Genomic DNA, 25,240 nt, shown 5'->3' with positions numbered 1-25,240 from the left:
CTGCCCTTGGTCTGCTTAGTCCAGTTTTAGGAATTCTGCTGTCAGTTAGTGAAAATCTCACCTTTGGTATCTGAACGTCCTCTATTATATCTGATAAAATTCCTCATCCTCCACTGTCAATATCTTACCACCCCTGGCCGGCCTTCAGTAAGAATCCTGTTGAGTCAGTCTAGCAAGAATATCTATTATCCCTAATGTTTTTACTTAGTAGTTTTCCATTCACTGACCCTCACCCTGCTACTTGGCTATAACCGCCCCACCCCACCCTTGTCCTTGTGTTTGGAGTTGAGCCCAATCTCTCTCCCCTACTATAAAACCCCCATTGCAACAATCCCTTTTAAATAAATCTTCCTTACTGTCTTTAATGCATGTCATGAATAATTTTTTCTTTAACACTACTCCCCATAATCTTTTAGTTCCAGCTGAACTGGACTTGTTCCTCCTGCCTCAGGACTTTTGCACATGTGATTCCTTTGCCTATGACTTCGTTTTTTTCAGATAACTTCAAACTAGGCATCATTTTCTCAGGGAGTATTCCCTGAACCCCAAGACTATTAGCTCTCATGCTAGATGTTCCATGACACCCTTTATTTCTTAACACTCTTCACACTTGCAATTTGTTGTTCATTGTGAACTCCAAATAAGGTTAAAGGCAACATTGGCCTTGTTTGCCAGTGTGCCCAACACTATATTGACTAGTACATAGTAGACACTCAAATATTAGCTGAAGGTATGAGTAAACACACACATGAGATCAACAAACTTAAACAAAAAAACTCACAAACATACAAAGAATGGAGTTGCTTATGATGTTTAATTTTTATGTTCACTTATATTTTTAATACAGCATTAATAATGCAGAAGTCAAAGATTGACTTAGTCTTTAATTTCTATCAACTACAGTTTTGGTGTCCTTCTATGAAACTGAGAAATCTTTTCAAAAGAAGATCCTCTAACTAGACTACTCTTAATTTGACTAATACTGTAAAATATTAATGATAGTACTGACTGACTTCCTGGTTCATCAGTAGGCTACTGAAGAGAATATACTCACTTTAAAAAAAAGTTAACAAATCAAATGTCAAGCCAGAACATACTGCCTATGAGTTGGAAGTATTCTTTTTCTTCTAGCATCTACATTAGCAAAGTTTCAGTGGGACAAAACAATCTTAGATGGCAAAAAAGTAACTTAAGCACTTTGCTTTCTTTTTGTGGAGCTTCTAGTTACTATGGGCCCTCGAGAGAAATTAATAGCTGCTTTGGCTTTCAAAGCTTTTCTAAAGTATTTAAAAATTGACTGAAGGCTAGAGGAAGGGGCTAAGTTGTGTTTTTCTGTACCAGCAGAAACCATGGGAAACTCCTTTTTCAAAACAGTAGCTTCAGGTTTATCCAAAGGCTTTGGACTTGTCACCCATTCACGGCAGTGGTGCTTTATCCATGCTAATAACTGGATGTCACTCCCCAGCTGGTGTCCTACATGATGTTCAGAGTCAATAAGTGCAACAGCATATACTTTGCTCATTACTTCCCACTTTCTACGAACAAGCAAGTCCATAAAAACCAAGCCTCCATAACCATGTACAAGGAAGGCAACATCCTTGCCTTCAGCCTTTGAAATGAAGTAATCCCAAATATAAGCCATATGTTCTTCAGGAGTGTTGCTGCATCTTTTTGGAATACATTGGAGAGACTGCTGGAGAGATAAAAAGCTCTCAGTCTGAACCATTTTTCTGGAAGGGGACTCATTTTGTGTTAAAAGGCCTTTCCACTCTTTTTCTCTCTGTAGGTCCACAAAATTGTCATTGGGGTTTAGCACAATTACATCATAATGTGCCTGCAATGCCATTTGAATACATGGTATCTGACTTCCATGTTGGAGACCATGATGTATTACTGCCTGCTGACTCCACTGACCAGCTCTAAAGACCCCACGGTCTTGAAGAAGGACAAGAAGAGCAGAATGATGATTTGTTAATGCTCTCTCACTCATGAAAAAGAAGCTTCTTTGTTCCTTATCAGCCTCTGGTGGGATATATACTTTTTGTAATTTGCACACCTTTTCCAAAAGTTCATAAATGTATTGTTCGAGCAAATGGCCAAGGGCCTGGTAGCGCTTGCTATTCCTCTCCAGGACATTTTTATAATAGTTAAAGACAAAAGGCTTATGTGTCTCAGTGTGTCTCAATTCAGCTTTTTCATTGAAGTCATATTTAAGTTCCTCTAGTAAATCAGATTGTTCGATAAATTTTTGGAAGCTCAGTTCCTGAGTCACTGGTAACCACTGAAAGTGAAAAGCAATATTATGTCAGTGCCAGAAAAAATAAAATAAAAATTTCATCTTGCTAAGGTCTTCCTGTAGGAAATCATACTAAATTAAGCACTTTAAGAAGACATTAACATTATGGTAAAGATTTTAACTCAAAATAATTGTGAATGATGCAAAGTAGTGAGAAACTGAATACACTAAGAGACAATGGCCAGACCGTATATAAAAACAGAACTCTGACCCACAACATGCAGCAACTTGCCCAGGAAGCCAATCCCTTATCTGTTGATCCAATAAACAGCCCAGGAAGCCAGTCTCATAAGTCAGAATCTCAGGAAGTCAGACTGCTACCTCTAGTGACAATCTGAGAAGCCAAACAATAATTTCGGTTACAATGGGTCCAAAATGGCCAAGACTTGATTAATAACTTAGAGCTTCCCCAATTTTTATCCCTGCTTCCAACTTAGGACCCACCAGAGAAAGCCAAATATGCACCCCTAAACAGTCACATAGGATGCCTCCCTTCTAGTTATCTTGCATTCAGCTTCCTCATGCCAACAGTGTCCAGTCAGTACATACCAGCAGCCTTCCCTTTTTTTTCCACTACAAAGCTTTCCCACTCCTCTGCCTGCCTTTGAGTCACTGCCAAAATGCAAGTGATGGTGGCTGACTCCGTTGCTATAGTGAGCTCAGAATGAATAGGTTTTGCTTTTCTCATTTGGTTGGTCTTTATCTCCACAGTAAGCATTCAAACATTTTTGCTATTAAATAAATGGCAGGGGATGGCAGTAGAAGTGAAATGTGAACCAGGCAGTGTAGATGATGATCAATTTATCTACTAATAGAAGATATGGTTATTCTGATATTTGAAAATAAAAAAAGTGACTGAGAAGTGAACTTAGTTAACATAGCCCAAAGGGAAAAGAAAAGACTTTGAAAGGTTAAGTCCTGGGAAAAAAATCTCAAATAGACTCTATTCTGAGGCAAACAAACAAACAAAAACAACAAAAAATGTTAAGTGGCTTGTGCCAAACAACTGTTAAATAAATGTTGGGTACCGAGGCTATCTGACTCCAATTCATGTTCTTAACAAATTCATTAATACTCTCACTCCTTAATTTCTTAACACTCACACTGGCAACCACAACCTACTTCCAATAAATAGCACTTAAAATGATTTTCAGTGCCACTCAAGCTGCTCTCAAGGCTTAAGGCAAAATCAAAATGGTGCTTGCTTGCTTTGATTTCTTAACTCTTTTCTCACTTTCTGAATCTTATTCCCTGATTCCCAATTAATACTTTATGAAGGTGTGTGTTTGTTCAAAGCATCCAACCTATCTCCACAGCTCTCTATTTTTTTTATTTTTTATTTTTTTTTTGCAGTATGCGGGCCTCTCACTGTTGTGGCCTCTCCCATCGTGGAGCACAGGCTCCGGAAGCACAGGCTCAGCGACCATGGTTCACGGGCCTAGCCGCTCTGCGGCATGTGGGATCTTCCTGGACCGGGGCATGAACCCGTGTCTCCTGCATCGGCAGGCGGACTCTCAACCACTGCACCACCAGGGAAATCCTGCTCTCTATTCTTTACAAACTTTTTTCCTTACAGTGTTGCTGATTTCAGGTGCTATTATGTAATTAATATATTTTCCTAGAGTGTAAATGACAGATAGGAGCCTCTGGAATTAGATTGATTTAAGTTTAAATCCTAGCTCCAAATTTTACGTTGAGTGACTTTCAGCAGGTTTCTTTACCTCTATAAGTTTGTTTCTTCAACTTGTGAGTCTTAGTTTATGTTATCTAAAATAGCAATCCTTATTACCCTCTATCCTGCTACTCTGCTTTATTTTTCTTCATAGCCTACATTACCACCTGATATATAATTGTTTGTATATTTAAAAATTATCTGTCTCCCCTCACTAGAATAAAAGCTCTATGAGAACAGGAACTTAGTTTAATTAACTGCTGTATCTGCAGTACTTGGAACAGTGTCTGACAAATATTATATAAATATTTTTTGAATGTATAAATGCAAAATAGGATAACATTTATTTCACAAGGCTGCTGTGAGAATTAAATTAACTAATATAGGTAAAAACCATTTTATGTACTGTCTCACACATGGAAGTTTCTGTTAAGATAGGATGATCTTCCTTTTTGAGAAGTGTGAAATAAAAAAACATATCTCTTGTCCAGCCTTCCTTATTCACTCAACACTGTGATTTTTATCCACATTAATAAACATAGTCCTAAGTCATTCATTTTATCAGTTTATAGTGTTCCATTGCTTGAATATGCCATGGTTTATTTAACCATTTTCCTGTTGAAAATACTTAGGTTGCTCCAATTTTCCACTATTATAAACAAAGCTATAACAAACATAGCTATATTTTTGTGCACATATCAAGAGTTTCTTAAGGCAATATACCTAGAAGTGGAATTTCTAGGTCATATCAGCATCTTCCATTTTACCAGATATTGCCAAATTGCTCTCCAAAAAGGAGGGTCTATTTTATACTTTGGCATGGATGAGAAGGTTTGCCCAGAAAAGCAGTAATCTCTTAGATCTAAAAATACTTTGTTTATTCAGGTGCTGTGCTGGAAACTGCCTTTTTCTCTACCGAAATAAAGAGAAAGATACTGAATATTTAAAACTCAATGAACTAAACCTAAACCAACTAAACTAAACAAAACCAATGAACTAAAGAACCTTGTTAGCTAACTTTTCTTTCAATCAGAGAGTAAAATAAAGAGTATTTTCTAATAGCACATAGTATACGGCATTCAGTTACTCTTTTTCACCTTTAAGTGCTTGTGTCCCTAGTTGTTTGAGAAACAATTCTCAGGGGAAAAGAATGGGAGTTTGCAAACTGGAAAACAGATATATAAAGGACAGGTATAGGTGGGGTGAACAGAGCAAGGTGCAGAGTATCCTGTAGAATGAAAAGGTAGACAATTCTTTAGAATTTATTGTAGCATATTTTGCTTGGTTAATATACTCAAACTTGTTAACTCTCATATCTAGCTGTCTACCTGATATATTTACTTGGATGTCAAATAGCCATTTCAAACTTAACACGTCCAAAGCACTCCCTTCAATCGACTCTCCCTCTAGTCTTTCCCATCTTATAGATAACTCCATTCTTTCAGTTGCTTGTGCTGCAACCTTCCTTTCTCTCTTTCACACTCCACATCTGATCAATCAGCAAATCTGTAGGCTCCCTTATTTGAAATATATCTCTAATCTAACCACTTGTTACCTCTCCACCTCTACTGCCCTAGGCCTAGTGCAAGTCACTATCAACACTAACCTTCATTGTTAAGCCTCCCGTCTAATCTCTTTGCATACACTCTTATCTCCTGGTAGTCTGTTTAACACATAGCAGCTAGAACGATCTTTTCAAAACATCTAAATTGGATATCACAACCCTGTTCAAAATGCTCCATTGTCTCCCCTCTTACTCAGAATAAAAGCCTAAGTTCTTACCATGGCCTACAAGGTCCCCCATGACCCTTAGCTCTCCAAGGTCATTTCCCTCCATTTCTCTCACTTGCTTACTCATCTAGTTACATCATCTGGCTCTTAGCTCTTTCTCAGGTGTCATTTCCCACCACTCTCTTGCTTACTTCACTCTAGCCACACCTGGTCTCTTTGACGCCAACTTGTAAAGCAAGCTCCTATTTAAGGGCATCCCCCTTGCTATGCCCACAGATTGGAACACTCTTCTCCTAGATATCTATAGGGCTTCATTTCCTTCAAGTTTCTGCCCATCTGTTATCTGATCAGAGAAACTTTCTCTGAGCATCCTATCTGAAAGGGCAATCCCCTCTAATCCTTCCTTACTCCCTGTCTATCTATGATGCTTCATTTTCCCCTCCCTTCCTCCTTCTTCCTTTTCTAGTTTTTTTTGGGGGGGATTTTTTTAATTCAAACAGAAAGTCACAAAAATTATAATCATCCTCATCAGTTCACTCAGTTTTCTTCCTTTTCTTTTCTTTTTTTTTTTTTTGCACTTATTACCAACTGACATATACTTGCTTACTGTCTGTTCCCTCCCATTAGAATACAAGTTTGGGACTTCCCTGGTAAACCAGTGGTTAAGACTCTGTGCTTCCACTTCACGGGGCACGGGTTCAATCCCTGGTCTGGGAACTAAGATCCCACATGTCTTGCGGCATGGCCAAAAAAAAAAAAAAAAAAAAAAAATTCCATGACAGCAGAGACAAGGACTTTGTTTTGTTTTGTTCGGTAGTTCTTGGAATAGTGCCTGGTGAATAGTAGGCACTTAAACATTGTTGTTAGAATTTTACGATTTTTGCTAAGGGCATAAGAAAGTAAAGAGAAAAATACTCTAGCTGTATACACAGGAGAAAGATGCACACAAAGCTTTTGAAAAATTATAGAGTCTCCTTCTATAATTCTAAAGTTAATAAATGTTGATTTATGAATTATTCTTAGAGACTATCCTATGCATCTATATATATTTATTTTCTCTTTTGCAAATCAAGATGGTCCATTAAAATAAAGGAGAGAAACTGTTTTTTGTGGTTTTTTTTTTTGCTGTATACGGGCCTCTGACTGTTGTGGTCTCTCCCGTTGTGGAGCACAGGCTCAGGACGCGCAGGCTCAGCGACCATGGCTCACGGGCCCAGCCGCTCCGCGGCATGTGGGATATTCCCAAACCAGGGCACGAACCTGCGTCCTCTGCATCGGCAAGCGGACTCTCAACCACTGCGCCACAAGGGAAGCCCGAAAAACTGTTTTATATACTTAGTTTTCTAAAGAGTGGTTTGGAATAACATAACTTAGCTTTAAGAATAAGATTGTCGGACTTCCTTGGTGGCGCAGTGGTTAAGAATCCGCCTGCCAATGCAGGGGACACAGCTTCGAGCCCTGGTCTAGGAAGATACCACATGCCGTGGAGCAACTAAGCCAGTGTGCCACAACTACTCAGCCTGTGCTCAAGAGCCCGCAAGCCACAACTCCTGAAGCTCGGGCGCCTAGAGCTCGTGCTGTGCAACAAGAGAACTCACCGCAGTGAGAAGCCCATGCCCCTACAACGAAGAGTAGCCCCCGCTCACTGCAACTAGAGAAAACCCGCGTGCAGCAACAAAGACCCAACTCAGCCATAAATAAATAGAATAAGATTGTCAGAGCTGCAAGGGATTTTGATATTCTTAGCTAATGTTTATTTTATAGAGAAGTGAGGCTTTCAAAGGTAAACTGACATGCCCAAAATAACTCAGGCAGCTATACAAACCTGAGAGATGATTCATTTTTTACCAGTGATTTTAAAAATGCACAGTATTTTTCATCCATTCACCAAAAATTTGGTGAGGGGATTTGTTAGTCACTTAGTTTTCTATATCGAATAATCTAGTCATTTTAAGAAGGGAAAAGAGTATATAATCATTAATGAGAATTTCAAGTTAGGTCCTTTTAGTAACCTGTATCAGGTGGTGACACTGCTGTTATAGTCATGCCTAGAGCAAAACATAATTATTTTAAATTATTTAACTAATTGTGGTAAAATACATTAAAAAATTTACAGTTTTAACCATTTTTACATGGGCAGTTCAGTGGTACTGAGTACACCCACATTGTGTGCAACCATTAATACCATCCATCCATCGAACATTTTTCATCTTGAAAGACTGTAACTCTGTACCCAGTAAGCTATAATTTTTCATTTCCCCTTAGCAGCAGCCCCTGGCAAACCTTTCTACTTTCTGTCTCTATGAATTTGACAAGAAGAGGATGGGTGGGGTAACAGAATCACAGATGCAAGTAATTTTAATTAGCTTACTTTGGTTTTAACAAACTCCTTCTCTAGGACCATAAAGTGGTTATATTTAACAATATTTTACATTCTTTACAAGTGATCAGTAAGCCTTTATGAAAATATAATTTTACAACCTGAGAAGTTAGGGTCTAACCCCAGGTTACACAGTAATATACCCTATTACAGTAATTACAGTCCTTTGGTGTATTTAAGAAAGAGGTCCTGTTGTATATCCTATGACATTAAGAAGCACAGATGAGTGATACTTCACTAAGAAAATGAAAAAAATATCTAAAGATACTTTTTTTCAATGAACATGTTTTTATTTACTTATATATTTAGAAAACCAAACTAAACCAAAACAAAAAAACCCCTGGAAAACATCTTTTAAGAATTACTGTTTTGGTAAAAAGAAGCACTATTTTTATTTTCCCAACACATAAATGCAATTATGAGGGTTTTTTTCAGAAAAATAATTATGCCTGTATACAATTCCATTTAGTAAATTGTAGAAAATAATAGAGCTTATGAAATTTTATATGTAAAAGATTCAAAGAAGAGCAAACTAAATCCCTTCCCCCTGCCTACCTCTCCCCAGGAAAGACTAAAGAAGATTAATTTAAGCCACCTGAGGCAAAGACAGAAAATAGGATATTAGTGATGGAAAGAAAAAAGTCAGATGTTAGAAATCTTGGGTTGCCCAAATTTGAGTATGTAACAGAATCTCCTAGGAAAGTTTCTTAGAAAACTAATTTAGTGAACTATTATAAAGACACCCTTGTAACTACCCCAGGTTAGCTTTTTTAAAAATTAATTCACCTGTGAAGAGAAGGGTCTTTTTTTAGATTTCGTTAGGCTCTCCTCAAAGAAATTGTTAATTAAGGGGTAAAATAAAGGGTTGATCAATTTCACACTGCCACTATGTCTTGAACCTATTAAAAAACCATACCCACTGCTTTTAATAGTTAGTATAGTTAGTCAAAACAAAAATATAATGAATACCTAACTTATGCACTTTTAACACTCAATAAAGAACCATACTCATTAAGATCAAACCAGTCCATCCTCTCCTCCTATAAAATACTGGGCTGATGAATTTCTAATCTCAAATAATCTTAATTTAAAAGGCTCTATACAGTGTGGGCTAAACATACATAAAATAAATGATCTTATTTACAAACATACTAAGAGAAGAGAATCATTCACTTTTTTTGGTCTTTCTTCCTTATTTTAAAATAAGGAAGCTTTCTCCTGAACATCATAAAACACTATCAAAGAAAAGATTGTGTAATTAGTCTTTCATAAAAGGAAAAGTAAGGTTGTTAAATGACTCCCTCAAAAGTAAAAAACTGAATTTTTTCATCCTATAGTTGTTTGCAATACAGTCAACTATGTAGTAGAGATTGTTAAAACTAAAACAATAAAAATACTGGTTTAAAAAGCAAATTTGAAAATAAAAAGCAAATTTAAAATTCTTGAGCTTAAAGGCCATTTATCTTCAAATATGTTATTCAAAACCAGCTCCAATTCAAAGAAACAAAACTAACCCACTAAGTCTTTATTAGCAGAAATGCTGTATTTGGTTCAATGACAAGTTTAAATGACATATTTGCAAGCTGAATGATATGATTATTTCTTATAATTTCATTTCTCACAGGTTCACTTCTTACTGCTAAACTTTAAAACTTCTTTTAAGGAAGCTGTCAGTTTGGACTGAAATGGATTAGGCCTACTTACAATTTCCTTTTTTATGTTCCCATCTCTTAGCTCTATTTCCATCTTTTGCAGTTAGTTTCGTATAATATTGGCTGATGAATTGAGCCAGTATGATTCTTGAGTTAAATCATTCAGTTAAAAGAGTTGATTTATGAGGAAACTTAAAATTCAGATATTTTTCAGTAGGCAGTGTTTTTATTTGTTAAACAGAAATAAACTAGGGCCTCTAAATGAAATCCTTGTAGTGAACTTCATTCTCATCAAGCCCTGAAGTATTTCTGCTTTTCAGCCATTCCTGCCCTGTATGACACTCCCCCCGGCCCAATAGGCATCATCACCTGGAGGCTTACTTCTAGCTCCGCACAGGCCACACTGTAATTAAGAAGCAAGGCTCAAGAAGCACGAACCTGGGCTCTGGTAATGAGTTGGACGAGTCCCTTTACCGGCCTTGGTAAAATGGGGGAGGAGGAGCGGATGTTAAACTGTTGGAACATTCCAGTATCATTTTGCCTCTGGAGCGCTCTGCTGAATTTTGTTAAACTTATTGTGATTAAAGCTTACACAGTAAAAAAAAGTTATTCAAATATGTACATTATGGCTAATAAAGTAGGACAATTTTCTAAACTGATGGGTCCTATGAAAGGACTAAAAAAAAAATCAGTCTACAAGTACTAGTCGTTGAGTTCGAGGTCAGGGTTATTCCTTTAAGTACTGTAATAAAAATTAGCAGCACAAATTCGTTTACACCCACCCACTTTCTAGCATCTCAGCATTTTATGTTTTAAAAAATTGAGGTGCAGCTTATCTTTTTTTCCTGGCCTTTAAAAATGGTGAGTTTGAATTTTGAAGAGATCCTTTCTATTTCTCTGACATTTTCTCCTCAGCTGACCAAATTGATTTCCACTCCAACTGCTAAACCAGCAGCTAGGCTATTGATTTTTGTCGTCTTAAAATCTTTTTTTCTGAGTCTGAGGAAGCGCCTTGAGGACAAATATATGGGAGAGTCCATGAGGAACGTAGTAGCACAAAAGGACTAATGTTTTATTCTCATATTTCCGGGGTCCCCTCGCGGGATTCAGTGAAGTGGAGGAATTCCTAAAGTTTCCCCGGTTTAGTTTTTAGTCAACTTAATCTTCAGAGTCAACAAAGCCTTGACGATCTCGGGCTAAAACCTACCACCCAGACTCAGTTTCCAACAGGGGCAGAGATAATGAAAAAATCGGCACTTAATAAGCACTTGCAGCTGTAGCCGCAGAGAAACCTACTCCCAGGAAGTGACTTCCGGGTGGAGGTGGGAGGGGTGGCTAATTTCCGGTCTGAGGGCCGGCGACGGCTCTTGCGCAAGCGCAGTTCACATTTTCCTGGCTTTTTTTTTTTTTTTCTCTCCCCTCCCCCTCCCTTCCCCAGCCTGAGGGGTCTTGAGGTGACAGCGACTGCGATTCCAGCAGGAGGAGGAGAAGATGGACAAGGGGAAGGCCGGGCGACGGCGATCTTCATCCGGTGAGAAAGGGTCGGAGGAGGGCTGAGCATATTGTCTCCTACCTCGGGCAAAGCGGGGGAACAGGCGACGACGGGTGCTGCGGCCCGGAGCTGCGAGGGCTCGGGCTCGGGCTCCGGCTCGGGCTCGGGCTCGGGCGGGGGGGAGGGGAGTGGGGAGTGGAGTGGAGTGGGGTGGAGGGGCGCGCACAATGGAAGGTTCCCGGGTCTCGCGGGCCCCTGCGAGTCGAAGACCCACTCCGAGCTGTCATCAAAGCCTCGGCCGCTCTTCACCCCGTCACCCCGTTTCAATTTCATCCTTCTCCCGCGAGCACCCTGCTTGGGTCTCATCGGCCTGCGGCTCTTCCCGGTTGGCTTGCCGCTCTCCTGCCACGCCTTCCTCGTAATTCCACCAGTGTTCCAGTTTCATTTCCAGCTTCTCAGCGCCTTGGTCCTACTTTCCTCTCTTCCTTTGATTCTCTACTTTGGCTCTTTCTCCCCCCTGTACCTCCTGGCAGGTAAAAGCAGCAAAGAAGGAAAGGCAGGGCATGTTAATTGACATTTAGTTCCTCGTCTAAGTGCTGCAAACAACGTGTCTTGCTTGGTCTTCTGAGCCGGGCCGCTTAATAACCTTTTTCTTTTCTAGCCACCCCCTTCTTCCAAAAGCGATTCAAAAGTCGAACAAAGGATTTGAAGCCATGTTTCGTTGTGTTTTTATTCTCAGCGTGTTTTTGTTTTCGAAATTGTTTTGCGGCGTAAATGACTGTCTTCAGTGTTGGGTACTACATCTTAGAAACACAAAAGTGGAGTTGTAAGACGCGAGGTCGAGCCCCTCCCAGTCAGCAAGTTTTTGTCAAAGATCTCACCCATTAAGGGTACCGCAGTTTCTGTGTTAAGTCCTGTGGACTTACCAGAGGAGGAGGGAACAAGGGCTCTTTAATAAGCTTACACTCTAGTACACTAACATTCAGTGAATCAATTATTTCATTTAATTTTCTTATTTATTATTGTGGCGTCTGTTGTTGCATAGACAGTCTATGCAGTCTATTTAGACAATTCTAAATTTATTTAGGAGTGCCCTTGTGGCAGTGTGCCTCAGACTTTTTTGGCCACAAAGGAGAGTGAACATGGATCTCTGGGACATTGCCTGAAGTAGCCGAAAACCTGAAATTCCTCTTCATAAGCAACCAGTACTACCATTTGTGTGTGTGTGTATTCTAGAGATATTCTTTGCCGTTGAAAGTATACGTATGTATTATATATATACATATATACACACATATGTATGTATGTATATGCCTCCAATAGATCGGTGTTTGTTTTAATATACTTTTCTCCCCTAAAACCTTCAAGTGAAATTGACACATAAGGAATATGCAGTGTTTATCTGGTGTCATTTGTATGCTTCCTCACACAGAACTTTAGGGGTAATCATACCTCAGTTTAACATGCACAGCCCTTTTTCAATAAATGCATTTCTCCTTGGCTTAGTACATTGTTTTGGGGGTAAGGGCAAGATATTAGCCTTGTCCTTCAGCAAATCCCATCCTCTTTACCTGGTTACACTTAGATTTATTTATTTATTTATTACAGTTAATTTGGTGCAAGTAGTTGCGGGAAGTAAAATTTGAGAGTAAAATTGTTAATTCTTAAAAGATGTTGATATTTATGTGAGCTATCCCTCTGGAGAGGATTTCTTTTTCTGCTGACTTCCCTTTTGGAGCTGTCCTTTCTGAAAAGTAATTGTTAACGTATAGTAAAAACCATTCTCAGATCTAATATTAACTAGCTGTTCTCCAGTATTCATCTGGTTTTAAGAGATGAATATTAATTTTTAAGAATGATTCTTTTCTTAATAGTGTATATTTAAAAAAATAGTGTATATTTAATTTTCTCACATAGATTCTCAGAAATAGAACAATCAGTTGGCTTAAAGGGATTCTGAATTCTGTGTGACATTTGTGTGCATGCAGTTGCCATTTCATTAGGAGGGTTGCTAACTGGAACTTGAATGACTGGAAGTGACATTTATCATCGTGAGAATTTCATAAGTACCCAAAGGTAAAATTTTGATTAATAAAACAGGAAGAATTCTAAGTTAGAGGTATAAGGAAGGTGGATAGCAGTAGAGAGAGAAAACAAGACATGAAGTTTCAAGTTTCCTCTGTGAGACTGCACTAGGTTTTCCTAAACTTTCTCCTGAACAAGGAAGAACTATGAAGGGTTACATAGTGTATTGCTCAAAACTCTTTTAGTTGCAAGTAGCAGAAACCCAATTCCAGCTGGTTTAAGCAAAACAAAAAAACAAGCATTTGTGGACTCATATAACTGACAACTGTAAGAGTTGGATGGCTTCTGGCATGGCTGTATCTGTTTTAGGCACTGGTTCTCAAGGTATGGTCTGGGAACCTCTGGGTTCCCTGAGTCCCTTTTGGGTCTGTGAGCTTACACCGTTTTTCATAATTTTAAGACATTGTTTGCCTTTCCCTCTTAATCTTCTGCCTGTGTACAGGACAGTTTTCCAGAGGCTACATGACATGTATCACAGCAAATTGAATGCAGAAGCATATAGAGGAAATCATCTGTCTTTTATTAAGTCAGATGTTAAAGAGAGTTGCAAAAAGTAAAATAATGCCATTCTTCTCAATGTTTTGAAACTAAAGTTATTTAAAAAATAGTTACATTAACATGCATCGTGTTTATTGTTTTTAAATGAGTTAATAAAGAAAAATTCTGTAAGTAGAAGAACCACAAAAAGTCTGATTACCCTACTTTTCTGGAATGTGGCCATGAATCAAGAATCAAGCATAAAACACCTCTAAGCATGAGAGGAGAAATCACATGGTTTGTATGCTAAAGTTCACTCATGAGAAGCTTCTGAAGGCTTTCTTCCTATTATATTGAATCTATGTGTTTAAGTTATTTATTACCCCAATAAAGATGAATATCTTATTTCCAGGTTTCCAGCATATCAAAGCAATGAATTAGATGGGGACACAGATAAAAAATTATTGGTACCAGAGACAGGTCTGGTGACAGTTGAATGAAATAATAAAGTGCATGGGTCATTCAAGGGAGAATGACCATTAGAAATGTTTAATAACAACAAAAGTATAACAGATATATTAGAGTCATAGATGACAACTTCCAAATGAAGTTTTGAATTAAAACAGGAAAGTTGAAGTAAATTTCAAGTTATCAACTGTTCAGGCAACAACCTTGGAGATCTGTGTTCATTCTCATTTGCAGTTAAGGATAGATAAGTTTTTTTAGTACTTAGGTACTAAACAGCGTGCTAAGAATTTTACAGACGTTATAATTCTTTCAAAAACCTTCTGAGGTGGTTATTATTATTTCTGATATACAGATGAGGAACCTGGAACTTAGGGAGGGTAAGCAACTGTTATCAATACAAGAAGCAGAGCCAGGATTCAAAATCTGGTCTTTCTGATTACAAAACATATAATTTTAATCTTTTTTACTGTCATAGGATGTTAGTGAACCTTACTTGGAAAAAAGGTTTCAGGGACAAATAAATGGGACAACTGTAGTTATAAGAAAATTTTATTTACTGCAGGATTTTTCAGAGCTTTTGCTATGCTACTATACATTCTACCTCTCCAAGAGATTGACTGAGCATGCAGTGTTTTTCAAACTTGCTTGATTTTGAAACTCTTCCCTCCTCCCCCAGTTTCAGCGTGAGGATCTAGTGTCCCATGATGATACACCTTTCTTTTTTCAGTAGGTCCAGGTGATGGCTGCATATTATGCAGTGTCTGATGAACCATAATTGAAGTTCAAAACCAGAATCTACAATTAATCATGGTGAAACTACTTTATTTGCAGTGATAGCTGAAGCCATTGGAATGGATAGAATTACCCACAGAAAGAGTATGGAGTGAGAAAAATCTTGAATCACATATATTTAATTTCAAAGTAAGGAGGAAGAGACTGGTGAGCAGTTAGGCAGATTAGAAGGAGTATGATAGGTTTGGGAAGCAAGGGAGAGTGAATGCAATGTAAATCAGAGAGTTAAAGCAGTATGAGGATGCTGGATTTGGCAATTAGTAGGTCACTTTTTTTTTTACCACTGATTTTAGTAGAGCAGTAGGGACAAAAGCCAGATTTCAAGAGGCTAAATGAATGAGTGGTGGTGAGGAAATAGAAGATGAGATGTGAAGGAAAGATTTTGGAACAAGCTTGAGTATGAAATTAAGTAGAAAGGATTATTTAAAAAAGACTATAAAAATCGGGTTTGTATGGCATGGGAAAGGGTTCAGTGGAGAGAGAACAATATCAGGTAGGAGATAATTGATAGGGTGAAGTCTTAGAAGAAATGGGGGAGGATTGACTCAGGACAGTTTGTTAAATAAGACTTGTGTAAAGGTGGGAAGATGGATAAAGATATAGATAAATTTTGAGAAGTTAAGGATATTGCAGTCATGGCTTCTAAGTGAAATAGGCAAGATCATCTTTTGAGAAAGAGGGACTTTTAGGTGGTATTGGGAGCTCAAAACAGAGTAGGAGGTCAATTAGGGATGAATAAAAGAGCTATTAACTAATTTTGAAAAAGTATTTGTTAAAACACCTGTGAGTCTATAGATAGTACCAGTTGTGGTTACTACAATTATATGACTTTCTTTAGCAGTGCTAATCAGTCTAGGAGCAAGAATTTGGGGGGAATAAAAGAATTTAGTTTTACTTAGGGTTAAAGGGTATTATACGATGTGGGGGTAAAAAATGGGATCAGTGCGAGTGAGGAAATGGAAGGGTTAAAGGACAGTATGTTGTCGAATGAGAGGTTCACATTTGTGAGCTTGAGAAGTGTAACCCTATTAAATCCATTTGTGAATGCATGTTGTTGAAATTGGAATGTGATATGAAGAAGTTTGTTGGACTAGAGTAAATTAAGATGAGTCCATTGTATTGAGTGATTTGATTTATGAAAGTTTTAGAGCTTTGGTATGATGGTAGGTTTTAATGATAGAGAGGAAAACTATGAATCAAGTATCAGGATATTCTAGGAATGTTGGGGAGGGTCTTGGGTCAGTATGGCAATTACAATATGTGTGAGGTAATAATACATACAAGTTATGGGAATTTTAAAGGAGGAATTATTGCAATAAGGATGTATATTAATTGGAAGTGGTGGCGGGGGGAGGAGGTTGTTAATCCCTTCCCCTGTGTTTATAAGTGGGAGAAGAATCTTCTTGAGAGAGTCTTAAAAAAATAGTGTAGTAAATAAAAAGATATATAATGTATAATTTATGTAATAAAAAGGATTCAGTTAAACTAAGGTGGAGGAAATGTTCAAGGAGAAGATTCAGAATTTAAGGAAATTGTATTGACTTTGGAAAGGAATTTGGTGGGCCGGGGAAGAGCTAGAGAAGAGTGTAGATGAAAACTATACCTCAATAAAAAGAAAAACAAAACAAAGAGAATATTAAAAAGACATGTACTCAAGGGTCAAGTTAAAAAAGAATGTAGTGGAAAGGGTAGAGTGGCATTACCTAAGAGATGAGAGAATAGCAAGGTAATAAGCTGTAGGAATTGAAATCTAGGGTGGTGAATGTGATTCCCAGGCCTGGTGATAGAAGGCAGAGGATTGGAAAGTAGATTAGAGGGGGGATATGGTAACACAGGGAGTGGGGTATGTATAGGACTGAGTAGCTCTAAAGATTCAGACTGGAACTTTGCTGTAATGGTGCTGTCTCAAACCTGCCTCTCAGATGTATTACTCTAATGTGAGTCTTCAATAATTTAGGAGGCTGGCTAATGTGAGCTGCTTCATCACATGTACCTATATTGATAACTCATGTCTTGGCTGCACTTAGCGTTGCACTGTCCTTCCACCCATTTCTCCCTGTCTAAAACTTATTATCTAAAACTTACTTCAAAGCCCAGTTCAACTGTGCCTTTTCAAGAACTATCTCCTAATTAACTCAAACTTAAAAAATATTCCTATTTTTGAATTTCCATGGGTGTTTGCGCCTCTTATGTGATGTTTACCAGATTCCATCATATATTGTAGCTTGCTGAATTGTTTAATCTCTGCTGTTATACTGTTAACTCTGTGACAGGGACTGTCTTATTCATTTCCTATCCCCATAGCATCCAGCATGCCTAGAGTGTTCTGGTTAAGAATTCCACCTCTGGAATCAGACCAGTGATGGGTTAACATGGTGACCTTGGGCAAGTTATTTGGATTTTTCAAACCTAAATTCTTCATCTATAAAACGGAGATAATGCCATTACTTTTGAACTCACAAGACTTTTGTAAGATTAAATAAAATAATTTGTGTAAAGTACTTAGCATAGTGCCTGGCAATGGTAATTACTGTTGTTTAAAATAAATGTTTATGTAATATATGAATGAATGGTTCCGCAAGCTCCTTGAGAAAAGTCACGCTTTCTGATTATTTGACATATATATATAATGGGAATAATTAGAGCGATTTTTCTGTATGCTAATGTAAATACATTAAGGTTTCTTAAAGAGGGGTATTTTAGTATAAAATATTGTAATAATAATAGTTATCATTTATTTTGTAGTATTTGCCGATATACTCTAAATACTTTAGTATAGACGATCTCCCTTTATTTTGAAATATAGTTGACTTATTGTGTTAGTTTCAGGTGTACAGCAAAGTGATTCAGCTGTATATATGTTTTTCAGATTATTTTCCATTATAGGTATTACAAGATATTGAATATTGTTCCCTGTTTTATACAGTAAATCCTTGTTGCTTATCTATTTTATGTATAGTAGTTTGTATCTGTTAACCCCATACTTGTAATTTATCATTCCGCCCACTCTCTTTCCCCTTTGGTAACCATAAGTTTTTGTCTATGTCTGTGAGTCTGTTTCTGTTTTGTATTTAGATTCATTTGTATTAATTTTTACATTCCACATACAAGTGATATCATATATTTATCTTTTTCTGACTTATTTCACTTAATATGATATTCTCTGGGTCCATTCATGTTGCTGCAAATGGCAATATTTCATTCTTTTTATGGCTGAGTAATATTTCATTATATGTATATATATGTGTGTGTGTATTTGTACACACACCACATCTTCTTTATCCAATCATCTGTTGATATACACTTAGGTTGCTTCCATGTCTTGGCTATTATAAATAGTGCTGCTTTGAACATTGGGGTGCATGTATATTTTTGAATTAGAGTTTTCATCTTTTCTGGATATATGCCCAGGAGTGGGATTGCTGAATCACGGTAGCTCTATTTTTGTTTGTTTGTTTTTTAATTTAATTAATTTATTTTATTATTTTTGGCTGCGTTGGGTCTTTGTTGCTGCGTGCGGGCATTCTCTAGCTGCTGCGAGCGGGGGTTACTCTTCGTTGCAGTGCATGGACTTCTCATTGCAGTGGCTTCTCTTGTTACAGAGCATGGGCTCTAGGTGCGTGGGCTTCAGTAGTTGTGGCACGTGGGCTTCAGTAGTTGTGGCTCGCGGGCTCTAGAGTGCAGGCTCAGTAGCTGTGGAGCATGGGCTTAGTTGCTCCATAGCATGTGGGATCTTCCTGGACCAGGGCTCGAACCGTGTCCCTTGCATTGGCAGGTGGATTCTTAACCACTGTGCCACCAGGGAAGCCCCTCTATTTTTTGTTTTTATTTATTTTATTTTATTTTATTTTTTGTGGTACGCGGGCCTCTCGCTGTTGTGGCCTCTCCAGTTGGGGAGCACAGGCTCCAGACGCACAGGCTCAGTGGCCATGGATCATGGGCCCAGCCACTCCACGGCATGTGGGATCTTCCCGGATCGGGGCACAAACCCGTGTCCCCTGCATCGGCAGGCGGACTCTCAACCACTGCGCCACCAGGGAAGCCCTGTTTTTATTTTTTAATTATTTAAAAAATATTTATTTTATTTTATTTATTTATTTTGGCTGTGTTGGGTCTTAGTTGCAGCATGTGGGGTCTTTGTTGTGGTGCTCAGGCTTCTCTTCTCTCTAGTTGTGGTGTGCGGGTTCCAGGGCATGTGGGCTCTGTAATCGTGGCGTGTGGGGTCCAGAGCGCATGGACTCTGTAGTTTGTGACACATGGGCTCTCTCGTTGAGGCATGCGAGCTCAGTAGATGTGGCCCCGTGACATGTGGGATCTTAGTTCCCCAACTAGGGATCGAACCCATGTCCCCTCCATTGGAAGGAGGATTCTTTACCACTGGACCACCAGGGAAGTCCCCATTTTTTGTTTTTAAAGGAACCCGCATACTGTTTTCCATGGTGGCGGTACCAACTTACATTCCCACCAACAGTGTAGGAGGATTCCCTTTTCTCCACACCCTCTCCAGCATTTATTATTTGTAGACTTTTCCATGATAGTTATTCTGACTGGTGTGAGGTGATACCTCATTGTGGTTTTGATTTCCATTTCTCTAATAATTAGCGACATTGAGCATCTTTTCATGTGCCTTTTGGCCATCTGCATGTCTTCTTTGGAGAAATGTCTACTTAGGTCTTCTGCCCATTTTTTGATTGGGTTGTTTTATTTTTCTTTTGTTTTTTTGATATTGAGTTGTATGAGCTGTTTGTATATTTTGGAAATTAAGCTCTTGTCAGTCACATCGTTTGCAAATATTTTCTCCCATTCTGTAGGTTGTCTTTTCGTTTTGTTGATGGTTTCCTTTGCTGTGCAAAAGCTTTTAAGTTTGATTAGGTTCCATTTGTTTATTTTTGCTCTTATTTCTTTTGGGAGACTAGACTATGTCACTTTAACCTTGGCAATTGAAAAGCTGGATATTCTCCCCTTTTTATAGATGAGACACTGAGTTTCAGAGAAGTCACAGCTAGTAAGCCAAGATATAAATTTAGGTTGTTGGACTTTAATATTTTTATTAGAGCACTGTGCTATACCAGACAGTCACAAGCAGCGATGCATCATTTATTAAAATGCTTCAATACCAACCTAGTATCAGATGGAGCAACTTAGTTATAAAACCCCTAAAATTTTGGGAAGAAGTCACAATAGTAGTCACTAAAAGAAATGTACAAACATTCTGCAAAATAGAAGCATTTTTAACTCAATGAGTGAGTCTGTCTGTGATTTAAGCAACTGATATTCCTTTTAAAAAAATACATATATTTTATTAAATTGAAAGTTGACTAGAAAGTGAATTTATATAAGAAAGGTTTTCTTTTTTTTTTTCTTTTTTTTTTTTTTGCGGTATGTGGGCCTCTCACTGCTGTGGCCTCTCCCGTTGCGGAGCACAGGCTCCGGACGCGCAGGCCCAGCGGCCATGGCTCACGGGCCCAGCCGCTCCGCGGCATATGGGATCCTCCCAGACCGGGGCACGAACCCGTATCCCCTGCATCGGCAGGCGGACTCCCAACCATTGCGCCACCAGGGAGGCCCAGGTTTTCTTACCATTTATCTAAATGTTATATATTTTTGGTAGTCTGAGAAATGCTACTTTATTGAACATTATTTAAATCTATCGAAAGCTTAAGTATAGAAGTTAAAATAATTTTTATATCAGTGATTGCTCGAGGAAAGGCATATGGTGAAATTCATGCTATTTTCACGAAATGAGAGAAATTATATCAGCTATTAGATTTCTGGATAAGCTATAGCCCATTCGTTATAACTGTTATTTTAAAGGTTTTTTTAATTTTTAAGTTGAGATATTACATATGACACAGTACAATATCTTTAGTTTGATGATTTTTTATACTTGTATACATACACTTGTATAACTATCACCTAGATCAAGATACGGAACATTTCCAGCATCTCAGAAGGCTAACTTGTATCCCATCCCAGTCAGTCAGTAGTTTTTCCCTGCTTGGTACTCGCACTGTCCTAACTAGTATCAACATAGATTTGTTTTACCTGTTCCTGAATTCCACATAAATAGAATCATACATTCTTCTGCATCTGTTTTCTGAATGTAATGTCTGTGAGATGTATCCGTGTTGTACACAGCAGTAATTCATTCTTTTTTATACTATGTAGTTTTCAATTAACAATAATTGCGCCTCGTATAAACCTCATTGGCTACAATACTGCCACTGTGCAAAGCTTGTAGTTTTCTACTGTATGAAAAGGTTTATCCATGCTCCTGTGATGGACATTTGGATTGTTTTTAGTTTTTGGCTATTAAGAACAAAGATAACTTAGCATTCTTATACATGCCTTTTGGTGGAGACAGGCACTCATTTCTCTTGATTAAATATCTAGAAATGTAATTGTTGGACATTGAGTAGGCAGGTGTCTAACTTTAGTAGATACTGACTGGCAAAGCAGATGTATTTGTTTACACTCCCACCAGCAGTATATGAGACTTCTAGTCTCTTACCAATACTTGGTATTGTCATTCTTTTTAATTTTACCCTTTCCAAGGGCTGTGTAATGGTATTCTCTTACCATTTTAGTTTACACTTCCCTAGTAATAATGAAATTGAGCATATTTTCATATTTATTGGCCATGTGGACATTCTTTTTTTTTTGCGGTATGCAGGCCTCTCACTGTTGTGGCCTCTCCCATTGCGGAGCACAGGCTCCGGACGCGCAGGCTCAACGGCCATGGCTCACGGGCCCAGCCGCTCCGCGGCATGTGGGATCTTCCTGGACCGGGGCACGAACCCGTGTCCCCTGCATCGGCAGGCGGACTCTCAACCACTGCGCCACCAGGGAAGCCCCTGGACATTCTTTTTTATGGAGTACCTATTTAAGGCTTTTTCCCATTTTGAAGATTGGGTTGTCTTGCCTTTGCTTTTTAGGAGTTCTTTATGTGTTCTGGTTATGAGTCCTTTGACAGATATATGTATTATACAGTATTATTAACTATAGTCACCATGTACATAGATACATGAATTATAAATAATGTTCCAGTCTGTGGTTTGCCTTCTCACTCAATGATGAGGTTTGGTGAACAGAAGTTTTCAGTTTTAATGAAGTTGAGTTTATTAATCCTTTCCTTTATGGATTAGTACTACTTGAGTCTTGTTTGAGAGATCCTTGCCAACCCCAAGGTCATGAAGATATTCCCCTCATTTTTATTCTGGAAGCTTTATTTGTCTTTGACATTTAAATCTATGATCAAGTTAAAAATAATTTTGATATAGTGTGATGTTTATTATTTGTTTACCTTGTTTGGTTATCAAATTGTGTCAGCATTACTCATGGAAAAGATCATCCCTTTTCCACTGAATTGCAGTGGTGTGTTTGTCATAAATAGGTGATCACATTTGTGTAGGTCTCTACCATTCATTTTTATTATGAAATTTGTGAGAAATTTCAGTGAATTGTAAGTTCCAGGAAGACTTAGGCTGTGTTTAATTTGCTCACTACACTATACCCACTGGCTAGCACAGTGCCAGACACATGATAGACGTTCAGTAATTATTTGCTGACTGAATGAAAGAATCATAAAAGAAAATCCCATAGAAGTCTGAAAAATGTTGGTGAGGAAAGACTTAAGCTGTTCTCTGTTGCATGAATGCTTAGATATGTATCCCTCACCTTCTGTTCTCCTCCCCTGTGGCCCCCCCACCCCCCATTATAAGAATTTATCTGGTCTTATGGTTCAACCAACATAAATCAAATACCTACTGGATACTAGGATTTTTGCCAAGGAATTTCTTATTGAGTTCTTAGAACCAACTTTCTTTTTTTTTCAGTTGTCATCATATGTATATTGTTTAATTGAGAAATTTTGTGAGAATCTGCTACTCTTTGATTATTTTTGACCTTTAGTCCTTCAGATTCTGTAAAATGTGTCAATGTAAATTGTGAATGTAACAAGTTAATTTGAAACAAAAGATAACTGAAAAGATTTATTCTGTTATGTTATCTCATTTAATGTTAAATGATAATTTTTACTGTGTCTTTGTAGAAATTGTCACAGAAGGGAAAAGGAAAAAGCCTTCATCTTTGGAGTTACATAAGGTATGTATTAATTTTGCTCTTAACCTTTGCATTATCTTTAGAGTTAATAATATTGAAAGTATTTTGGTATTTGTCTTTTTAATAAAATTTTAAAGAAGATACTGTAAATCCATAATTAATCAGTGTTTTTTGGGGAATGGTATATCCTAATTAACCAAGGGTTAGCTAGGAAACCCTTTCTGGGACCAGCCTTGTTTAAATCATTGTAAAATTTTCCAGTATACTTTCCAAGTCTTATTTTAGATTTATATAGAACAGAACTCATTTCTTTGATGACTGAATATATTAGAGCACCTGAGATTCATTCATTTATGATACTGTAGATGTTGAAGAGTTGTATTCAAGTCATGTGCTGAAATTTACAGTTTGGAATATGTATGTCCTTTTAAACATACTTTTTTCATTTATTTATTTCTTTTATATAAGCCAAGAGTAGCAAAACAAGTAAAATGAAGTTTCTACCTACATAGGAGGTGTTTAAAAAAATTTAATCTGTGTATTTAGAAAGATAATATTTTTTTCCTATAGAATTTTGTGATTTAAATGCCATAGTACCTTGATTTGCATTATAATAATTTATTAGAGACTTTTCTCTGAACCATTCTAATTATACACAGAGGACTTTAATTTGGTGTATTTTTTGGAACAAAGAGGGAGAAGAAGAAATCATAAAGGAGGGCTGTGAGAGGAATCAAGAGTACTTTACAAGACCACACAGAGAGCATGGCTTTGGATACTCTTTTTCTACCTTGGCTTACTTCAGATTTGTGGGGTGTGGTTTCTTCATTTAAAATTCCGGGACTTCCCTGGTGGTGCAGTGGTTAAGAATCCACCTGCCAGTGCAGGGGACACGGGTTCTATCCCTGGTCCGGGAAGATCCCACATGCCGCAGAGCAACTAAGCCTGCGCGCCACAGCTACTGAGCCTACACTCTAGAGCCTGTGCGCCACAACTACTGAAGCCTGCGCTCCTAGAGCCCATGTTCCTCAACAAGAGAAGCCACCACGATGAGAAGCCCACACACCACAGTAAAGAATAGCCCCCACTTGCCGCAACTAGAGAAAGCCCATGCACAGCAATGAAGACCCAACACAGCCAAAAAAAAAAAAAAAAGAAAAAAAAGAAAAAATTCTGGATTTAGGGAATTCCCAGGCGGTTCAGTGGTTAGGACGCCATGCTTTCACTGCTGTGGGCCCAGGTTCGATCCCTTGTCGGGGAACTAAGATCCCACAAGCCGTGCCATTCAGCCAAAAAAATTCTGGATTTAGCTTAAGTGAGGTAGATGTGGGAGTTAAAAAAGAAATTTTACATTGCTATTATACCCAGTTTTATTATTTATTTATGTATTTCATTTTTAAGAATTTTTATTGGAGTATAGTTGATTTACAAGGTTGTGTTAGTTTTAGGTGTACAGCAAATGAATCAGTTATACATATATCCACTCTTTTTTAGATTCTTTTCCCATATAGGTCATTACAGAGTATGGAGTAGAGTTCCCTGTGCTATACAGGGAACTTATTAGTTATCTATGTTATGTGTAGTAGTGTGTATATGACAATCCCAGTCTCCCAGTTTATCCCTCCCCCCACCCCTTTCTCTTCTAGTCACCATAAGTTTGTTTTCTACATCTGTGACTCTATTTCTGTTTTGTAAATAAGTTCATTTGTACCAGTTTTTAGGTGCCACATATAAGCAGTATCATATGATATTTGTCTTTCTCTGTCTGACTTACTTTACTCAGTGTGACAATCTCTAGGTCCATCCGTGTTGCTGCAAATGGCATTGTTTTGTTCTTTTTTATAGCTGAGTAATATTCCACTGTATATATGTATCATATCTTCTTTATCCATTCCTCTGTCGATGGACACTTAGGTTGCTTCCATGTCCTGGCTATTGTAAATAGAGCTGCAGTGAACATTGTGGTACATGACTCTTTCTGAATTATGGTTTTCTCAGGGTATATGCCCAGTAGTCGGATTGCTGGGTCACATGGTAGTTCTGTTTTTAGTTTTTTAAGGAAACTTCATACTGTTCTCCATAGTGGCTATATCAATTTACATTCCCACCAACAGTGCAAGAGGGTTCCCTTTTT

At 37.9% G+C, this 25,240-nt stretch overlaps 2 protein-coding genes across 9 annotated transcripts in view; one reads left to right on the top strand and one right to left on the bottom strand.

The window, feature by feature from the left end:
- Window positions 1-830: 830 nt before the first annotated feature.
- Window positions 831-11,594, bottom strand: LOC308618325 (putative protein ARB2BP). 3 transcript variants are annotated; one of them, XM_081236008.1, is made up of 2 exons: window positions 11,305-11,594; window positions 831-2,281 (listed from the first exon to the last, which is right to left on the bottom strand). In XM_081236008.1, the coding sequence occupies exons 1-2, from the start codon at window positions 11,587-11,589 to the stop codon at window positions 1,190-1,192; spliced, it is 1,377 nt and encodes a 458-aa protein (XP_081092134.1). In that variant the 5' UTR covers window positions 11,590-11,594; the 3' UTR covers window positions 831-1,189. The 3 variants fall into 3 exon arrangements, with proteins under 3 accessions (XP_081092134.1, XP_081092135.1, XP_081092136.1); XM_081236009.1 differs by lacking the exon at window positions 11,305-11,594 and adding an exon at window positions 10,170-10,409; XM_081236010.1 differs by lacking the exon at window positions 11,305-11,594 and adding an exon at window positions 9,784-9,860.
- SENP7 (SUMO specific peptidase 7) overlaps window positions 11,048-25,240 on the top strand; it is a 171,997-nt gene continuing 157,804 nt past the window's right edge. For 2 of the 6 annotated variants that reach the window (XM_081236006.1, XM_081236003.1), the window contains exons 1-2: window positions 11,049-11,262; window positions 23,096-23,148. In XM_081236006.1, the coding sequence (XP_081092132.1) occupies window positions 11,223-11,262; window positions 23,096-23,148 (93 nt within the window). In that variant the 5' untranslated portion in view covers window positions 11,049-11,222. Of the gene's footprint in view, window positions 11,263-23,095; window positions 23,149-25,240 lie in introns of all 6 variants that reach the window. The other 4 variants (XM_081236002.1, XM_081236004.1, XM_081236005.1 and 1 more) reach the window with 4 other exon arrangements.

This window comes from Mesoplodon bidens (assembly GCF_964165515.1).
Source record: "Mesoplodon bidens genome assembly, chromosome: 5".
In the NCBI taxonomy this organism is placed as follows: Eukaryota; Metazoa; Chordata; class Mammalia; order Artiodactyla; family Ziphiidae; genus Mesoplodon; species Mesoplodon bidens.
The sequence above is the reverse complement of the archived record's forward strand: the minus strand, read 5'-3'. Positions and strand labels throughout refer to the sequence as shown.